This window comes from Ammospiza caudacuta, chromosome 10 (genome assembly GCF_027887145.1).
Source record: "Ammospiza caudacuta isolate bAmmCau1 chromosome 10, bAmmCau1.pri, whole genome shotgun sequence".
Lineage (NCBI taxonomy): Eukaryota > Metazoa > Chordata > Aves > Passeriformes > Passerellidae > Ammospiza > Ammospiza caudacuta.
The window spans coordinates 22,291,986-22,312,803 of record NC_080602.1 but is presented as its reverse complement, the minus strand read 5'-3'; the positions used below and the strand labels follow the sequence as shown (position 1 = coordinate 22,312,803).

The 20,818-nt window shown below is 48.1% G+C and overlaps 1 protein-coding gene across 1 annotated transcript in view; it reads right to left on the bottom strand.

Annotated features, from left to right (window-relative positions):
- Nucleotides 1-2,659: 2,659 nt before the first annotated feature.
- ST8SIA2 (ST8 alpha-N-acetyl-neuraminide alpha-2,8-sialyltransferase 2) overlaps nucleotides 2,660-20,818 on the bottom strand; it is a 29,101-nt gene continuing 10,942 nt past the window's right edge. The window contains exons 2-6 of the mRNA XM_058811092.1: nucleotides 18,900-18,962; nucleotides 16,864-16,992; nucleotides 16,091-16,348; nucleotides 12,898-13,191; nucleotides 2,660-2,945 (exon numbers count right to left, since the gene is read on the bottom strand). Of these exons, the coding sequence (XP_058667075.1) occupies nucleotides 2,660-2,945; nucleotides 12,898-13,191; nucleotides 16,091-16,348; nucleotides 16,864-16,992; nucleotides 18,900-18,962 (1,030 nt within the window). The remainder of the gene's footprint in view (nucleotides 2,946-12,897; nucleotides 13,192-16,090; nucleotides 16,349-16,863; nucleotides 16,993-18,899; nucleotides 18,963-20,818) is intronic.

The following is a 20,818-nucleotide window of genomic DNA, read 5'->3' as shown; positions in this document are numbered from 1 at the left end:
ACCCATTCTGGGAACAGAAACATCACCAGCAATTTCATCCCCCTGAATAATTTGCTTATAACTTGCCTGTGCTTTGATGCAGCAGCTGCTTCAAGAGCACCAGAAAGAAAAATCCCTTCTCCCATCCCCTTTTCACCCCCCGGCACACCCGTGTTGTGCTGCTGCAGCTTCAGCTCAAAAATCCCTGCAGGCACAATGAGAACATCCTGATGGCTCTGGACGTCTCCCTGGCACAGCCCTGACATCCACCCATGTGGGCAAACCAGCCCAGCCTTCCCCTCTTCTTCACCAGCCAAAGGGGTTCCAGGGTCTCTCCTGGAACTGATCCCATGGCACTTCATGGTCTTGGCTCCCCTCTCACCCTTCAGTGAAAATACAGAATAAAAATGAAACCCCTGCACATTCGATGAAAATACAGAATAGAAATAAAACCCCTGCACATTCCATGAAAACACAGACTAAAAATAAAACCTCTGCACATTGATATCATTTCCTCTACTTTTATTTAAAAAGAAGGTTTGCTAACATCAATCAGTACCACAGCCCAGGCCCCTCCATACAACAGTTGGCTTTAGCAGTCCCTGCAGCTCCAGCCCTGCTCTGTCCCTCCCCCTGTGCTGGGGACAAACCTGGCAATTATCTGGCTTTAAGAACCACTCCTGAATAGTGGGAAGCTCCCTGGGATTGCAGATTACTTCCATCCTGCAGTTTCACTCTCTGTCTCAGCTTAAGCTGAGGTTCACAGCCAGGTTTAGCTTTATTGTGAAATTAAAGTCAAGTAAAAATAATATGCGGGGAGAAAAAAAAAAAGGCACCAGGTTTAAAAAAATAAAAAAAAAAGACATGAAAGAAACGATTTTCTGGTGCCGGAAAGAAACATCCCCTCAGTGGCAGATTAGCCCACATTTATCCACTATAATGTTGCTTATACCTTAATCTTAGCCATCTTCATCTGACACTAATTAGCAGGCTGGAGGCTCCTGTGGGTACAGTAGCTTTTACGGCCCAAAACATGAAAGTGAGCTCTTCTTTTTACCACTTGAAGCACTCAGATTTTAAAGAGACAATGTCAAGTATTTCAGCCCCAAACTGTACACTTTTTAACTTAAAAAACACAGCAGCAAGAGGAGGCCCAAAGGTGATGATAGCCAGCCATGGCAGCAGTGGAGGGCACGCCTGAGGTCTGCCTGGGCAGCGTTATTTACTCTTCCACCAATTACACCCAAACAGCCCTTGCTGAACCCTGCACTCACCTGCATTCTGGCACTGAGTGCTAATTAGGAGACAAACAGAATAGGCCACAGAGGCAGAAAATAAAACAGAATCATCAGATCAATCTAGTTGCTTCCTTCAAAACCCCCCGAAAATCAGAGAAAAGCAAATGTGGTTATAAAAAAATTCTTTGTATTCTGGGTTGTGTCTGGCAGGAAAAAAAAAAAAAAAGGAAAAGATTATTTCTATGATGTTCATCACTAGGCAAGCATCCCATCAAGATCCATCTGACATCCTATTTAACTGTTGGGAGTGAGAGATAATTAGGGCTTGAAAGGACTGACAGAGTGGGACTCCAGGAATTCAGCACAGTGTGCTGGCTCTTCGGGGAGAAACTGAAAATAAATTATTTAGACTTGAAAAAGTCCCTTGAAGTCCTGTGGTCTTTCTGCTTGGCTGGGTCTAGGCCTATCATCCATATTTTGGCAGTTTTTGGAGGAGGAAAGAAGGCAGGCTGCTTAGAGGGAACAGTTGGGAATTTGAGGAATTAGAGCTGGATATACTTATGGTTTTCACAAGCCCTGACAGATGCTGGATGTCCTTGTGACACGGTGAGACTGCTCAATACTAATGGTGCTGCTTTGTGGCAGCAAAGCTCCTTCCTGTGACATTCCAGCATCTCTGCTCCTCAGAAAAGGACAAGAAATACACCTTCAGCATCCTCCTCACCACATTCAGCATCCTCCTCACCACATTCAGCATCCTCCTCTCCATCCCCCTGCCCAGCGCCTCTCTGCAGCCCCTCACACACATGTGAGTGTCACTGGGATCAGCTCAGCTCTGCTCCCTGCCACCTCCTGCAGCCCCAGAGGCTTCCCCTGCTCCCAAGGCTGTGCCCACCCTGTGTTTGGATGGATCTGGGCACTGATCCCTGCAGGGCAGGACCCGGCTCCCGCTCGGTGCCACAGGACCCTGGGCTGTGAGAGCCACCAACAAACCTTCCCTGCCCACCCCCCCTCCCTGCCCCTTCCCCTCCCCGCCACGAGCATGGGGCCAAGGACACACCTCGCTGCCCTTGGCCAAACAAACTAACTACCAACCTGGCACCAGTCACGACAAACGGCTCACGGTTACCATCCCCAACACCCCGCAGGAACCAAGGCCACCTCCACACCTCTCCCGTGCAAGGCAAACACCCCTCGAGTCCAGCAAGCCCCACAGCAAGGGGGGTCTTGCCCAGGCCAGTCCTGTGAGACGCCCCTGCATCTCTCCTGCCCCTCCCTTGGTGAACACCAAACAGTTATAACACTCAGGTCAATATATATAGGTACCACGTAGATATATTTGTGTCGCCCAAACGAAGATGACCAACCCCGCCAGGCACCACTCGTCCTTTCTGCCCCCTCCCTCCTCCTGTGGCTGTGCAGGAACGTGCCTGGGGACCAGCCTACGTGGCCCCATCACACTCCCCCACAGTCAGCTTCAAGGCTCCTTGCTGGTGCAGCGTCTTTAAGGCTTTGAACTCCAGGGGCATGGTGTGCGGGCTGGCCTGCGAGGTGTAGCCGTACTTGAGGCTGTCGTAGTAGTGGTACTTGACTGGGTTCTGGTTCTGGTCCAGGGGGAAGGGCCAGAAGCCATAGAGATAGATCTGGTTGCAGAAGCGGGTGGCCAGGGTGTACATGAGGAGGCCGGTGGTGGGGCGCTTGATGTGCACCTTGTTGGTCAGCCAGTACCTGCAAAGGGACACGGAGCCTGTTGGTTACACAGCACATGGAGCTGGTATTCACACAGCACACCCTGGAACCTGTTATTCACACAGCACACCCTGCCCTGCACCTTTTCCCTCTCCAGCCCCTCACTGAGGTGTATTGGTGATGCAAAGTGAGAGGATTCTGACTGGCAGGGCTCTCCATGCCAAGGAAAAGCCTCTCCAGGGACTGCATGCTCCTGCTCTCTGCCTGCTGGTTACATCTCACTTGTTGCCATGGCACTGAAGCATCTCGTGCCTCGACAATACTTTATGAAAAACAAATTGCTTGCAACAGTGGCTCTGGGTACTTCAGCCTACAATTATCTTCCAATCAACCCTGGAGATCAATACCACAGACCAAAGCATCCACATGTCAAGTAGACTCCAACAAGCCCTCAAAGCAGACACAGTCAAACACATGCTGATGGCTTTCATTGATGAATGGAGATTTTGCTCTGACAGCAAACACGACAGGGCTAGAAAAACATCTGCCTTGGAACAAAGGGTCACCAGGCTGAAAGAGCTAAAATGCACTGCTGAGTTCCCATTACACCCAGCCACTGCTGCTGTGATCCTGGACCAAGATTCATCACCACCCTCGGCAGCACGAGCCCATCAGACACACAATATGGCACGCTGCAACAGAAAATGTGAGATATGGAGGTCAGCTGTGCTCACTGCTGGGAAACACGTTAGTTTTTATGAGGGATGGCAAAAAGAACAGCGGAAGCATGGAGGGATGGAGTGATGCAGCAGCAGAAATGGTATCAGCTGTGGCATTTTGGGCTGCTGATAAAAATTATTGCAGAATCAACATCCTGTAAGATGATGTTTCCAGCGCCCCGTATTTATTGCAAAAGCAACTTATCTGCTTTGCTCAGGAAAACACTGTCAGAGGAGCAAAATGAGAAAGGAAACGGTTTGGGGAGGTAGAAAAGATCCCCATCAGGCACAGTCCCTCCTCCCCCAGCATGTGTGATGCCAAAACTGCCCCAGAGCAGGCAGGGCTGGATCAGGCAGCACATCCTGCTGTGCCCCAGCCTCTCTGAGCCCTTGGATTATTTTTAAAGGTGAGTGACTGGCAGCCTTGGACAAACAGAGCACGTGGCACTTCTGTGCCCTCTCCAGGTGTTTGGGATCCTGAGGCAGGTCCTGCAGGGCAGTGAAGCCCCAGGAAGTGCCTTGCTTCTCATTTGCACTTTCTGCTGGGCTCCTGAGGGTCTGGTGCTCAGACAGCAGGAACCCTTGGGAGAGCTGAGCCTTAATCCTGCAAATTAGCTTTTCAAGAAAGCCATTAAAATTTAGCAACACAGGCACAAAACGTGCTTGCTTGTTCTCAGCCAGATAAGAGAAAAAAAATTGACTTTTCTGGTGAATCAAATTCTGGAAGCAGAGTGACCTCCTCAGCATATGCAGGAAGGGCGCAGAGACAGTTTTTTGGGGTGGCACACCCAGGGGTTCAAGTAAAGGATGAATATGATGTTTTGGGAAGGAGATGTTTGCCTGGCTCATGCTGGCATCCAGCACAAAAACAGAGCAAGAAACTGGGGGAAAAGCAGTAGAATCAGCATTTCCTGTGCTTGCCCAGACACGGGGCTGTGCTGGGGGAGCCAGCAGAGCTCTCTGCAGTGCCACAGCCACCTGCTCCCACAGGTATCCATAAAGCAGCCTCCTTGATGAGTTTATGGGTAAGCACATTAGCCCCCCAGTGTGCAGAGGGAAATGGGAGATTATCACAACCATTTAACACAGTGAATTAGGGTCTCCTCATGCAGCAGGGAAGCCACCTGGGAGGAACCGTCAAGTCATATTAAGCAGCTGGCTTTGAGGGAAGGACAACTGTCTGGGTTTGTCCTGCAGCTGCTTTAGCCTCAAAACTCTCATTTCTAACAATTTACCACACAGAAAAATACTAGTGACCTTTTGCCCTCCCAAAACACTGACTTTTGTGTTCTGCTGAGAGGCTGTAAACACTCCATGAACATCCAAGGACCCTGGCAGCAGGATGAAATGATGCTTGTACAGAGGCACATCATTGTACAGAGGCACAGGCCATGCATGTGACCATGCAGTTTCATGCATATTAACAATGAGAAAAATGACCTGGGTCAGGCACTGAAGCACCCTACAGACACATGCTGACCTCTGCAGCCCAGCACACACAAAATCCTCACCAATCCCAACAAGTGTGCATAAACCACCACCCTAAAACATCCCTAACACAACCAGCCCAGTGTATCCACGTCACCAAATGCAGCTAGTGAGCACTCACTTGATAATACACTGACAGGTCAGTTTTTAATAATGAAAATTAAAACCTGGCTCTTTTGTCCGTGTTTCCCTTTGTTGCAGGCAGGGCATTTCAAAAACCTCACTCATGCAGCATTATAAATTCTCAGTGCAGCTCTGAGAGGGGGTGAGGGACTCCAGGCTGTCCCAAACCACCCACAGGGATGACAGAGCATAACACATAATGCCCAATCCACAAAGCAGGCCATGCCACAGCTCCTGCAATTTGTTTCCTGCACAGTGAAGGTGGGAAATCCTCTGCTGAGGTCTGGGAAATACTTTTTAATGACTGGTTTGTGATGGGAAATATGCAAGACCTTCCTCTTATGTCTCCCACCACTGTCCAGCTGAGACAGCAGCCACAACCCTGGTGCAGGAGAGAACAGCTGGGGATGGAAATAAAACCTAATTAATTCTGTAAATCCAAATGAGGTTGTCTGGGCGCACATGGGATGCTGTGTCAACAGCACACCTTTAATATGTGAGGTCCAGGATTTTAATTAGGAGGAAAGATAATCTCGAAGCAAGCAGTAATTATTTTTCAAACTGGCTACACCAATCACCATAACTATTAACTGCAACATTTTATGGAAAGAGACAGCAATTAAAAGAGAAGAGCAAAGAGCAGTCCTGAAACCCAATACCTGTGTTCTAAGAGCCGTTCTCCCAGTGAGGAGCTGGTGCTGTGTCTGTAAATAAACCCTCAGGGGTGGATGCAGGAGATAGGCAGGAGCCTGAGCAGGATGAGGATCAGAACAGGAACCATGATTCTGTCAGAGAAACACTGCCTGAGACAGCTCTGGTTTCAGATCATGGTGGTGACAGATGGAAAATGCCATCAGATCTTCAAGGCCATCTTCTGTAAGGAGGCTGCCTAGACACAAGCCCTGACACCTTCTTGAACTGAGACTGAACAAGAGCAGCTCAGAGAGTCTCATCCTCCAGCTGGGAGATGGTTCTGGCTGCTCCTCATCTCCTCATCCTCAATGGAGATGATCAGAAGGTTCCTAAGGCAGAACCTCTGCCAGGGGCCTTTTCTCAGGGAAGGAAACTGCTGTGCTGGGACCTCAGAGCCCGGTGGGAATCGTGCAGGAGGCAACACTGGCACTGCCCTAGGCAGTGTCACAGCTGCCACATGAGCCAGGGAAGGTGGCACCTCCCCACTGCACACCTGGAGCAGGTGCCACACCACCCCGAGAGTGCTCATCCTCCCCAGCATCACTGAATGTGAGCAGAAGAGCCTGGCCTGGATCTGGGCTGGAATGCAGAACTCCTCCCTGCATGCAGCATTCATGCTAGAGAGGGCAGGGGTCTTCTCCCTGCTCACCAACCTGACATGCCTGAGAAAAAACTAAACCTCCTGGTAAGGGTTAGCCCACAGGAGAAAATTAACAGAAAATCCATTGCCCTGATGAAATGAATAAAAGACATAGGTCAACGAAGAAATCAAATTTCAGCAGTTATCAGCTGCATTATTTCATGATACAAATCAGAAGAGCTGAAATAATGGAATTTGGGACTCTTTTAAAAAAGCTAATTCATAAAAGGGTGATATAAACACAGGCTGTTGTGGAGGTGCTGCCCCTTGAGTGGCAGCAGTGTTTTATCAGGCTGCCACACACACCCTGCTCCAGGAACAGCCAGGGAAACCAGGCACAGATAACCAGAGTGAGTGCCCTGACTGAGGCTGGTGCAGGGGGACAGAACCCAGAGCTGGGTGGATGGAGATGAAGTGCTGGAGCTCAGGGAGCAGCTGATATCCCCCATTCAGCATTTTCCCAGCCCTCTTCCTGTCCAAGTATGGAGTTTCCTCTGTCACCTCCACCAGAACAGCCACAAGCAGTGATGAGAGCTGTGCTGGACAAGCAGGAATAGGCATGTCCCCATCCAATGTCCCATCCAATGCTAACACTGACTCCAAAAACTGCCTCTGGTGTCAGCTGGGCTTTATCCACAGGCTGGGCAAAGCCCAAACACCAAACCCAGCCCCCTTGTCTAGACTGGATCCAGACCATGTAGCCTGGTTCTGCCTTTGGTGACTTGGCACAAGCAAATGAGCCACAGATAAAAAACTCTCCTCTCCTCCAGATCTTGAGCTGTGATGTTTTTTCAAACACTATGGTACTCAATACCCTCAAGTTAAAGCTTTTCTAAACAGACAAAAAGGGAAAATAATTGAGAATAACCTTCTTTCTTTCACCTTTCCTTTCTATGCCCCTTCACTTCTTTTGAAAAAGAAAAGACTGAATCTTCCAGATTAACAGGAACAAATTGACTCTCTCGGGCCCCCAGTGCAGACACACCACAGCTCGGGTTCAAGGTGCCTCAAGTGCAGAAGAGGAGAGGATAACAGCTCACACAAGGGCTTTTTCTGCAGGATTTCCACTGATCTAACCCACACATGGCTTTATGGGTGTTCACAGCTCCCCCTCACACCCCACTCCACTCACACACTTGTGAATGGCTGTTTTCTCTCCCTGCACCCTTTGGACATCCTTTTGCTTTATCTGAGTGCAGGACCACAATTCTTAAATAATTTATTTAATGTTTAGGGGAAGGGCTTTAAGGCACAAGACCCCAGAGCAGGTATTTCAGAGGAGCCTCTGTAAGCATGAAACTCCATCAGGGAGGAAGCATGAAGGAGCTGCTTTGGAAAACCCACAAGTGATTGATGCTGGCCTGACACTGCTGGGCACAGCAGAAACAACCCTGAGACAGAGGGTGAGAAAAACAGAGCTGGGAGAAAAAAAGGAAAAGAGAAAAGGAAAAGCAGGAGCTGAGTGATGTGTTAGAGAAAAGCAGAGGCTGTGGAGGGATGCAGTGGAAGGAACAGGTCAGGAGAAACTGATGATTCTGAGTGCATGATTGTCCTGAAGAGCACACAACAGCTGTCACAGCTGCTTGGATTTAAACCTAATGGGAGACCAAGCCAAGGAGCTGGAAGGTTTATTGATTTTTAATTTTTTTTTTTCTCCCTCAAGAAGCCCTTAACAAAATCTTATGGGGCTGGAATTGGTTACTGCCAAGAGCCCCTTGTGATAGACACAGAGAGAAATGCTAGAGCAGATCAGACAAAGTGAAACACGGCCCTGAATTCCCTGCAAGGAGTGACAGACAAACCTCCCAACACAATTATTTCCCTCTCTGCCTGCATTCCATGTTATTTCTCTAACGAAAGCTGCTTGGCAATGGGGATTACAAGGATTTTTGGAGACACTAACAGGCACCTTGTAAGGGGTTTGCTGGCTCCTCTTGCCAGAGGAATTGCTCAGGGGACATTTCATGGAACCACTGCAAAGCAAAGCATCCACACACCCTGAAACAAACAGCAGCTGCCACTAAACTGTCCCCTCTCCATTCCTGGGGGTGACCTGGCTCCTTTCTGAGCTCCTGCACTGCAATGCTGAAGGCTCTCTCCCCTCCTGGTGAGAGCTGAACTGTGAGAAAAGCCTGCCACTATCAGCAAACATTTAAAGCACCCTCACAGCTTGAAAGGTGATGTCTCAAATGATGCTGTTAAGGACAACAAAACCAAATGCTTTTTACTTATCTCGGCAATGCACCCTCTACAAATGCCCCAAAATGCACTGAAAATTATAGGAAAAAGGCTCAATTGCCACTTGAAATGAGTTTTGGTTTGAGGGAAAGCAGAGCAGGACAATAAATACCGTGGTTCAAGGAGAAGTCAAGGGCTCACAAATGTGTTTTGCTGGTAGTGGAGAAAGAAAAGGCAACACTTTTGTGGCCAAATTGAAGTTGGCTGAGATGTCAGCCTTTGTAGAAAGTGTTATTCCTTGGAAAAAAAAAATAGGGGTGCCTTGTCTGGAAAACTTCCCCCATTTCTTATTTCTTTGTGAGTTCAAAATCAACTCAAGTTAGATGGTAAAAAGTAGTTTTATCCAAAAAGGGAGAAGATGGGACCTCTCTGCAGCAGCAGCCCACTGCAGCACAGAGGGATGTGCTGAGGGGATTTGTGGGTTTTTCATTCTCTGCTGCACACCACAAGCCACAAAATGTATTTGCTTCACAAATCTCAGATCTGTCAAATAAAACCACAGTGCTATGAACCAGCACAGAGAGAGCTGCAGAGACAGAGGAGACCATACCTTTCATAAGCAAAAATATGATCCTAGGAACTGGACAGTGACACAGAAGATGGATAAGCAAACTCCTGGTGATTCTGGTCCTGAGGAAGGCCTCCCTCACCCCAAACCACATCACATCAATTACCCTGAGCAGATGGTCAATTGGTACCTGAGAGATTTCCTACACAGCACCAAGCTCATCGCCCACCTCCCTGAGCTGTGCCCAGTTCATTCAGTTCTGCCTCAGTCACTCAAATCCACACAAGTTCCAAGCTTGCACCAAGGAAAGGGTTAACAGTGACTGAGAACAGCCCAGCCCCTCACCCCCAGCCCTGGGTGAGCCCTCTGTGAACTCCTGGGTCAGTGCTGCAGTGCTCCCATCAGCTCTGCCTTTCCGAGGGGGCTGCACTTCTCATTAGACTAATTGCTAATCAGTGGGCATCCTTGTTTTGCTGCTGATGAGTGTGAGAGCATCAGGGCAGGTCAGGCAGCAGCTCCCGTGGCTTGGAGGGCAATCCCTGACGAGGATCAGCACTGGCCCCTGTGGTTATAATCGAATTAGTGCTGCCCTGTGCTGCCAGGAGCCTCCTGGCCCTGCCCCAGCACGGTGAGCAGCCCAGGGAGGGCTTGGATGTGTTTCCAACCAGGACCCTGGGGTCTGACACCAGCACCAGCCACCTGCAGCACCCCCAGCTCACCTCAGGTGCCTGCTGCCCTCACTGGCTGCACCTCTCTGAGCCCCTGGGGGTTCTGAGAAGCACAAAACCCCATTCCCTGCATGAGAGCCCAGTGGAGTTACACTGAAGGAAGGAAGAGAGGATTCCAGGAAGGAAGGATTCCAGAAAGGATTCCAAGAGGAAGGAAGGACTCCAAGAAGGAAGGAAGGATTCCAGGAAGGATTCCAAGAGGGAAGGAAGGAAGGAAGAATTCCAGGAAGGATTCCAAGAGAGAAGGAAGGGAGGATTCCAGGAAGGAAGAAAGGATTTCAGGAAGATTCCAGGATTCCTGGAAGGAAGGATTCCAGGAAGGAAGGATGGATTCCAGGAAGGTTTCCAGGAAGGAAGGAGGGATTCCAGGAAGGAAGGAAGGATTTCAGGAAGATTCCAGGATTCCTGGAAGGAAGGAAGGATTCCAGGAAGATTCCAGGATTCCTGGAAGGAAGGAAGGATTCCAGGAAGATTCCAGGATTCCAGGAAGGAAGGATTCCAGGAAAAATTCCAGGAAGGATTCCAGGATTCCAGCAAGGAAGGATTCCAGGAAAGATTCCAGGATTCCAGGAAGAAAGGAAAGATTCCAGGATTCCAGGAAGTCCCTGCTCCAAGCCATGTCTGCATTGCTCCGTGCACGACACAGCACTGAGCCCCAGGGCTTCTCCCAAAATCCCTGCACCTCCTGCAGCCAGGCAGCTCCTGCCAGCCACAGGTGGTGGCTCCAACCAGGGACAGCCAGCCCAGCTGGACCACAGGGACACAGAGGGGCCAGCGAGATGCTGTGAGCTGGAAGATAAGCCCAGCAGCTGAGCCTGTGGAGGCATCCTCCTCTCCCATGGGAAAGGGATGCCTAACCCTTGCCAACTCCTCTGCAAAGCTTCCTATGGGAACTTTCTGGCACTGGGAATGGTTGCCAGCACAGGATTAGCAGCCTGTTGATTTAGAGGGCTTATTACAGCAGCTTAATTCTATTTTGACAGATGAAAGTAAGTCAATTATGGCTAGAAATAGCTCTGAATTTGGGTTGTGGGATTTTTTTTTCCTTCCTGTCTTCCCCTTCTGTGAGTTGTGGCATCATTTCCTTCCCTTTCTTTACCTCAAAGCCAGTGTTTTCTGTGAGAGAACTTCCCTCTCTGGCCCAGGGCAGCCTCTAACACTTGGGGCAGAAGTGGTACTTGCTGATTATTGCTGCCTGTGAGGCACCATGGAGCCACTCCACTCCTCCCAGGCTGCCCTAGAGCCCCTCCTTGGGCTTGCTCCTGGCTGAAACGACCCCAAAACCTGTCCCCAACCCACCCCCAGCACTGACACAGCCTGAGCTGGGACAGGAAACACCAGCAGGGACCAGCTGAGACTCAGAGATGTGCAGGAGAAGAGCTCAAAGAAATCAAGGAACATTACTGCTGAGGCTTTTTAATGGTGGGAGCACCAGCCACACCAGGAAATTGCCATCCTGTGAGATTAACAGGGTCTGGTCAGGATCAGAGGACAACTGCTGCCATAAGTCATCTCCAGCAAAAGTCACTTCTGCCTCAACTCCCTAAATGCCTAAAGAATCATGATCTTCCTAGAGAAATGAAGCACAAAAGCAAGAGCCTACCCCATTCCCAAGTCATTTACATGAAAATCTCACCCCTGGGGCTCTCTTTCTTTCATTTTCTTTCTTTTCTCATTCCCACCACAGCTGTGTCTCCTGAAGATCAGGCAGAGAACAGAAAGAGCCTTTCCTTCCCTCAGAGCAAACCCAGTCACCAGCACCTGGCCCTGTTCATGTGACCAGCAGGACCAGACCACGTCACTGCCCTCCCAGCCAGGCTCACACAGCAGCTCCGTGACTTGAGGAGCTGTGTCAGACCTGTATCACTGAAGCACAAGGTGACAAATCTCATGGCCAGCTCAGTGCACACCCATTTCTCCAAGGAAAGCCCTAACCACAGCCTTGGGAGTTCTGGTGATGCCCCAGGAAAGCCCTGGAGGTTTGGATATTGCCAAAAGCCCTCAAAGAGCACAGTGGGGAGCCCCTGCTCACAAGTTCTTATCTGCCACTGTCACATTTTCTGAAAAATCCTCTTTAACTAGGATTCTTCTCCTGGGAAGCTGCGAAGACTCAGAGAGGGATGAAAACAATAATTATCTGATTTTTCTCCTGTGTTTTGCTGCTTTGGAATGTGGCTGGAGATTGTTTATCCAACATGAGAATTGTTTTAACTTAATGACCTATCATGGTCCAGCTGTGTTGGGACTTTGGAAGCAGTGACCAGTTTTTATTATTCATTCTTGTTAAGCCTTCTGTAAGTATCTTTTCTCTATTCTTTGGTATAGTTTTAGTATATTATATTATATTATATTATATTATATTATATTATATTATATTATATTATATTATATTATAATATATCTCATATTATATAATATAAATTATATATTATATTATATATAATATATACTAATTATATTAATGCTAAATATAAATACCAATATTAAGTATAAATTATAATAAGTAATATAAAATAGAATTTTTAATGAAGATGTTAACATATTAATATTAACATGATATGATATGATATGATATGATATTATATTATATTGTTATATTATATTTTATTATACCATACCATACCAGCCTTCTGAGAACACAAAGTCAGATTCTCAATTCCCTCTCCGTCCTGAGGACCTCACAAATACCACACTTATCTAGGGACCATCCACCACCCCATCCTCCCTCATCGTCTGCAGAAGGGAACAACTGGTGCTGTTTTCCTGCAGGAAAACAATCTGTGGATCCCTCAAGCCCGGGGATCCCTCTCCAGCCCAGGGGATGCAGGCTGGAGCTCAGCAGAGCGGCGCTCACCCTCGGACCGCGTGCAGCAGGCGCAGCGAGGGGTAGGCAGTCCTGACGTTGATGTGGTGCTTCAGGATGAGCTCGTTGACCCACTCCACCCTCTCCTTGCCCCCCTTGGCCATGAAGGCAGGGATCCAGAGGATGCTGCCGTTGAGGCTGTGCAGGCGCTGCAGCAGCTTCTCCCGCCACGTCTCGTTCACCAGGTCCTCGAAGGCGCGCTGGATCACCGAGGGGTTCATGGTCACCAGGTCTGTCTTCATGCCCACGTCCTGGGAGTACTCCTGCACGGGGGCCAGGTTGCACCTGCAAAGGAGAACACCCAGCAGCTCTGTTTAATGCACTGAGAGAGGGCAGTGACAGGCGTGAGGGGGGAGTGGTGCCAAAAGCCAGGGCTGGTGACATCGTGCCCGTTCGCCCGCGCTTTTGGGAGGAAGAGGAGGGATAATGACCCTCTGCAGTAAATTAGTGATGATGAGCCATCTCCATCTCAGCCACCATCCCCATGTGCACACATGTCCCCCTGGGACAAGGCTAGTGTCAGCCACTGTGGTGTCACCTCGGTGGTTTGCAGGGAGTGGCGGCTCTTCTGGTGCCTCTCAAAAATAACATCAGCAACAAAGCTCCTGTCTCTGCTCTCATGGCAGATTTTAGACAAAACAGCCTTTTCCACACAAGGAAAGCACTTGCCTCTTACTTCCAGCCCTGCTGGAGTAACATTATCCCGAAGGCCTTTTCTCCCCTGGTGAGTCTCTGCAAACAGCAGACCTGGTGGCACCATGGTGACATTGACACCAGCAGGAGGGGGATGCCAGGACGTGGTCTCCACAGGGTCTGGCTGTCTGGAGGTTGTGACCCTCAAAAAACCCTTTTTCTGTAGTGTTCATTGGCGCCTCCTCTCAGATTGTACATGTGGGTTACGGGCCATGTATCTTGATCTCCTGTGCCACAGCAGCGTGAGGGCTGAGGGCCCGTGGGACAAAGTGCCAACAAATCACCCTGGTTATAGAGTGGTTTCCTACAGCTTCTTCAGGGGGATCATCTGTGTCTGTGCCATGCCCATGGCACAGTGCAAATGGCACTGGGAACCAGCTGATGGGGAGATGCAGGAGATGCTCCCCCAGCATCCTAAAAACCAGAGGCTACCCATGTGTTTGCACACCGAATGCTCTGCTGTGGTGTTTGACAGTGAAGTTACAGTATTTAATGAGCAGGAATTGCATCCTAAGCATCTGCCTTGATAATCAGATATTATTACTGTTTTCCCTACTTACAGATGGGAAAACTAAAGGAAAATCCAGCTACTGGCATGGGGGCCTTTTGATTGACTCATCACAGGAGTGAATTCAGTAAAAATAAACATTGGAGCTGTATCCTGGACACAGACCCAGTCACTGGTCACTGCCAGCCCTGCTGAAAAGGCTGCATGGATGGAGCAAACTTTCCTCAGGAAGCTGCAGGCTCCAGCAGTGGCTCAGACAACCTACAATGGGAAGTGTGTCTGTGCCAGACCTGCACTAGCACATAGCTGGAGAGAAACTGCTCAAAATCCCCATCCTCACATCCAGAAAAGCTTTTATCCTGCAATTTTGCTGCCCGACACGAATGCCCCTCACTGAACTTTGCCAGAACCACAGTAAGCAGTTTTTCCCTCTGCTCATTGTGTTCCAGTTGAGGATGATGCTCTGTCCCCTGTGGGCAGGCTGGAGCTGCCAGCAGCCAGGCAGCTGGAGCAGCAGGGCTTGAGAGGGGGACAGAGGTGACATTATCCTCATTCCCACGTCACACCAGCACCGCCTCTGTGAGCCGCTGATGGATTGGGCTGTCCCTGTAATAGACTCACCAGAAAACAAATGTCTGCATGTACATAAATCATCTGTGGATTCCACAGCCTCTCAGCTAACAGGGGCATGGGGCTTGGAGGGCAGGAGCTTCTCCTCTCCACTTCAGACACCTCCAGAAGTGAATTTGGTGTGTCCCAGCAGGGCTCAGGATGTCTGCTGCAGGTTCCTGGGGCAGTGCAGCACTGGGGACAGAGGGGACACAGGGAGTGTCACACCTGGGCATGTGGTGCCAGGGTATCGTGTGGTACACTCTTGTGCTCAAGGGCAGAAGGGAATCAGGATTCTGAGAGCCCAGGATGGGGTTTGTCTGAGAGAAGAGGAGGCTCAGGGGGTAAATGGTGCACCATGAGAAGAGACAAGGTGCACTTACAAGAATACATGGGGAGCACTTGGGGATGTGTGGAAAGGTTTCCAGCAGAACTCTGAGTGCACATGGGGACGTGAGGCTGTGCTGCCCCAGCTGACCTGGACTCCAGCCCCCTGCACTGCTCCCAAAGCCCCTCTGTGTCACCATCATATTCTCTGAAAAATCCCTTCGCCAGGATTTCTTCTGGGAAGCTTTGAAGCCTCAGAGAGAAATGAAAACAACAATTATCTGGTTGCTTCTCCTGTGTTTTGCTGCTTTGGAATGCAGTTGGAGATTGTTTATCCAACAGCTGGTTGTTTGATTGGTTTCATGTGATTTCTTTTTACTTAATGACCAATCATTGTCCAGCTGTGTTGGGACTGGAAGCAGTCAGGAGTTTTAATTAGTATCTTGTTAAGCCTTCTGTAAGTATCCTTTTTCTATTCTTTAGTATAGTTTTAGTACAGTATAATGTAATGTAATGTAGTGTAATGTAATGTAATATAATGTAATATATGAGATGATATAATTAATATTATATAATAATATAAATAAATATAGAAATAATAAATAATATATAAATATATTATATCAATTTATCAACACAATTAATTATTTAATTATTAAATTGATTGTTATAAGTATTGATTATAAATAACATAATTAATAATTACATCAATGTAAGTTATTGATATAAATATTATGGTTATATATAAAAATTATATCAATAATTATATATAAATTATATCAATTATAAGTTATTGATTATAGATAATATAATTAATGATTATATCAATATAATATAAATATATAATATAGTAAGTAAGTAAATAAATAAATAAAAATATAAATAACATGTAAGAATAAAATAAAATGAAATGAAATAAAATAAAACAAATAATATGTAAAAATAAATTAGCCTTCTCAGAACATGAAGTCAGATTCATTTCCTTCCTGCCACAGGGGACCCCACAAACACCACAGCCCTGAGCTTTAGGAGCAGTGCCCTGCCTACCTTATGACGAAGCTGTGAGCATCAATCTCAGGGCCACAGCCACTGCTGAGCAGCACCCCCGAGTTGCCCACGATGGCACAGCTGGGGAACTGCTTGCCCTTGAGGGGAGAGGTGCGGGGCAGCAGCTCGTACAGGTTCTGGGACACGTTCATGGTGCTGTCCCTGTCAAAGACGTAGTGGATGATGTCCCCCGGCTTCAGCGTCCCCTTCAGCACTGAAATGTCCTTCTCGGCATCCAGGAACTTCAAGATCTGTTTTCTGAGCACAGGGAAGAAAAGAGCTTTGTCAGGTGAGGTGCAGAGATAAGCTGGTCAGGTGTGAGATGAGCTCTTGCCTCCTGGCTGCCCTCACTCTGTGGCCAGTCCATCTGACCGTGCTCTCCAGGCACAGCTCACTAAAGGATATCTCCATCTCACTGCCTGCTCCCTCTCCACTCATCCCTGCCCAGGCCAGGTACCACAGTCAACCCACCATCAGTGAGGGTCCCTAAGTTGACTCAGGGTCTCCTTCCCTCTGTGACCCATCACCTGCACACACAAATTCCACTTGCCCTGAAAACCAGGGGCTCAAGTGTTCCTTGTTTTGTTGTTGCCAGGCCAGCTGGCTTAGCTGAGAACTCATTTCCAAGCAATCGTTTACAGATATGAAGCCTATCTCAGCAGGAGGTTAAGTCTTTTTATTTCTTCCTTGACTTCTTTAGATGATACACAATTTGCCAGCTTGCACTGGAGAGCACCAAATCTGTCTCTTGTCCTACAGGTAATTACCAGTACCTGATCTTCAAAGAGAGTGTCTGGTTGTGTCTCCATTTGGATGAGGCTGGTTTAATGTTGTGCTTAATGCTTTCATTACTTCTGTCAACAACAGCTGGAGATGAGGAGTCATTTATTACTACTTCAGCTCTAGAGAAAAGAAAGTCAGGGAGAGGGAGACAGAATCCGTTAGCATCCCAATGGCACTTCTAATCACCATCTTCAGCTCTGGCTGCTGGAATTCAAACTTCATCAGAAAAGCCAAATTGTAGTTATTAGCTAAACAAGAAGTGAAAGCCTGTTCCAATTCTGCTGCACTCAAGCAGACAGACAGTGATCCTTAAATACCACTCGATTCCACGAGCACAGACTGACAGGCAGGCACAGCTCCACAGCAAACACACCATTACACACTGAGCTGCAGGCAGGCATGCACAGAAAAACACACTGTGACAGGCTGGCAGATGGGCACTTGCAGACAAGACACCCCAAAGCCCCCAAAATTCACTAAGAATCTTCCTAGCCAAGGCGGCTGCCCTGTTACCTCGTGGTCACACAGGAACATCCCAAAGTGGAGGCAGCTCAGCTCCTGGAGAAGATTAAAATCCTCACTAGAGAGGAGCAACCCTCTCTTACCCAATGGAGAAATTAAATTAATTCAGCAGAGCTGCTGGGTGCTGCTTGTGTGACTGGGCTGTGAGCATCCTGTACTAAGAGGGACTGGCTGGCTCATTGGAAACTTTTTCCTTTTTAGAATTGAGCACAAGGATTTCAGTACCCATATCCCCTGTTCCAGATCAAGAAATGAGCAGCAGCCAGAGATCACTGGGAGACCCCAGTGTGTAATCCCTGCTCAAAGAAGCAAATCAGCCCCAGCACTTCTGTGACATTAAAATCAAACTGCATGAATTGAAGGAGCTTCCAAATATTTGGTTCCAGCCAGCTGCCCTCCAAAAAGAAAAGCCAAGCATCTCATCAAGAAGCTGCGTGTGTATCTGCAGACCCAAAAAAGCCCTCACACTTCAGAGCACTCTGAAAAATACACAGCCAAAGCACTTGCTATCCGCTAAAGGGAATCTCCCTCTCCACGGCAAAGGGCTTCTTCCAGCTGGGAAATGCTTTGTAAATAAATGCATTTATATAAAGCACATAAACCCCAAGGAGGCAGCAGAGTGAGAGATGGGGCAGAGGTGGTGGCCCAGGCTCATGGACAAACATCCAGCTCCTGGGAAGGTATCTCCAGCTCAGGGAAAGAGCTCCCCAGGACACACTGCGGCTCACACTGTATAATGTGTCGAAAAGGCAGGGAAATGTGTTTATAAATGCTGGCTGCCAGTGTCCTGATGTGTGTGTGTACAGTTCCTCTCCAGAGGCTGCCAGTCTGTTGGATTTGTTTGCTTCTTGCATTTTGCTGCATCACTCATGTCTTGGAAACCTTACCTAGAAGGTGTCAAAAACCATGACTGAAGTAGGGTAAAGCAATACAGGGAATAACTCTGGGTTTTTTCTTTTATCCATTTTCTGTGTTTTGGTTACGGGTGGTGACATCACCACAGAATGATATCACTCTTCCTTGCATGCTGTCATGCAAACCTTTGCAAACATGCCACTTGGCAAGGCTGGGCTGACAGGGAATCTTTGTAAAAATGACACACAGAGGCACTGAATGGGGCTGGGAATGACTCTGCCACAAAGGGATGTGATGGGTGTGCACTGCAACAAAACTGGAGCTCTGATCCCAAACACAGTGATTGCTCCTCTAATAGCACTTAGAACTATGGAAAATAGCAACTCTATCACTGACTTATTTTCACAATAAGTAAACTCTTTCTCATTCTCTCAATCACCACAACTTCCAGATCCTTGGTTATTTGCAAATGATTATTGCACTGAGCTGGAAGAAGGAGGGGGGGGAATGATTAAGAAAATGCAAAGCAGAAGTGAAAAGGAACAGATACATTTGCTAAATAAGAACAGCACTATCCAGCGAAGAGGAGAAGCAGATTAATAGCTGCCTTACAGCAAAAACAAATGAACACAAAATCTAATTTACAAACCTATTAGATTTGCTATGTAAGCTGTTCACAGCTGATCTGATTGTACCTCTGCCTCCAGAACTCCTGCAAGACAAAGGAAATGCATTATTTATAATTCCAGCTCCTTTCTGCCAAGCATTGTTCAACAGTCAAGAGATCCTGCTCTGAAGGGCTCCGAGCAGAGACACTGCCATGCTGCCCATGTCCCACCCCATGCAGAAGGGCCATGTCCTGATGCCTCTGAAGGGCTTTTCATCCCTTGTCACCACTGCCCTGCTGTGACCATGAAGCCATTCTGGCAAAGAACGCCCCGAGCCACCCCAATTAATAATTCCTGTGTGATCTAACCAGCCATCACAGACATCTGGTCCTGCTGCCACGGCAGAGTGCGCCCTACAGCTGCATTAAATACATCTCTGCCTCTCTTTACCAGCCAGGTGTTAGCAGTGCACTCAGAAGATCTCCTCCATCTCCAGCTGTCAATGGACTTGCCCTGTCCTTTTCAGGTGGGGACTGAATGATCTGGACAGATCCCACCGTTGTCTTCACCTGGGCTTTTAGCTGAGGACATCCAATATCTCTATTTTACACAGATTTAATGACTTGTGGAGACCTCATATCCTCAGTGTACCCTCTTCCAGCTCCCAGGGACCCAGGCCAGACCCAGAGCTCCACTCCAATCCTGTGAGTTCCTTCAAGCCCCTTCTCCCCACCTCTGGTGTGACTTGGCTGAAGCTCCAAGGCCAACTCACCACAGTCATTCACACGCTGGAGCTGAGACCTGAAGTGACAGCAGTGTCACTCCCATGGCCTGACACCACCACACAAGGACAGGTGTCAGACCAGGCTGACCAAGACCTGTGGGAATGAGCAGCCAAAGTTTCCAGCACCTCCATGAAGCTATACTGAATAACAGGACCAAGCCCCTTCAGAGAACCACACCATCCACAGGAGCTGTGAATCCTCACTTAAATACCCACATCTAGCTGGTTTCAGAGCTCCTTCTTGCCTTAGCTTGCTGTTTTCAGAGGGGTCACAAAGAACAAGCCACCCACCTTGTGATGTTCAAGGGAGCTGGGCTCCCATTCAGACATTTTTTTCAACCTCCATGTACTCATTGCTCTGTTTTATTGTTCCCGTTGCACAGATATCCCAATGAGCACACTCATAAAGAGAACCAAACTCTCTTCCAGCAGAAATATTGCTACCCAGAAATATACACCTTAATGAAAATGTATCTCAGGAGAATGTATTTCTACCAGTTCTGAAAAAAAAAATCCCAAATGCATTAGACAAAAACGAAAGAGGAAAAGCGCGTGCGAGTGTGCTTGGTGCCATTAAAAAGGATTTTCAGACTTGCAGGATGCCACATAAATCCCCTCATTAGGCTGAGCACAGCCCTCAGCACCACGTAACATCAAACCCTTGGAAATGCCACCATGGTTTTCGCTCTCCTCCCTCCTGCCAGAGACCATCCATGGCCAAGTCAGAGCGATTCCTGCTCTCCTCTGTCCTTTGGCAGACCCGAGAGCCTGCGAGCTGTTTCATTTTTTGATGCATCAAGGGAACAGCAGGGCTGGCTCATTCCTGGAACCTCGTGGAATTTAACAAGTCTCCACATTAATGGGGTTCACTGCAGGGTGTGGGAGCAGGCTGGATTAGTGTGCAAACCACGCACCTGCTCTGAGACATCTCCTCTGAAGGAGCTTCCAAATGGGATTCACACTCCTTCACACTCGCTGTAGGACAGACAAAGCTTAGAGAAATAAATGTTTTTTTTTTTTTTTTTTTTCCCTGAATACATGCTGATTCACATGTGAAAGGAAAAAAGGTAAATTATGAAGTAGAGAAGACTGTTCCCTAGGTGTTAGTTCCTACCTCATCCATGTTTTGTGGCTACAGCAGGAAGGATTCAGAGCATCACAACGTATTATTCAAAT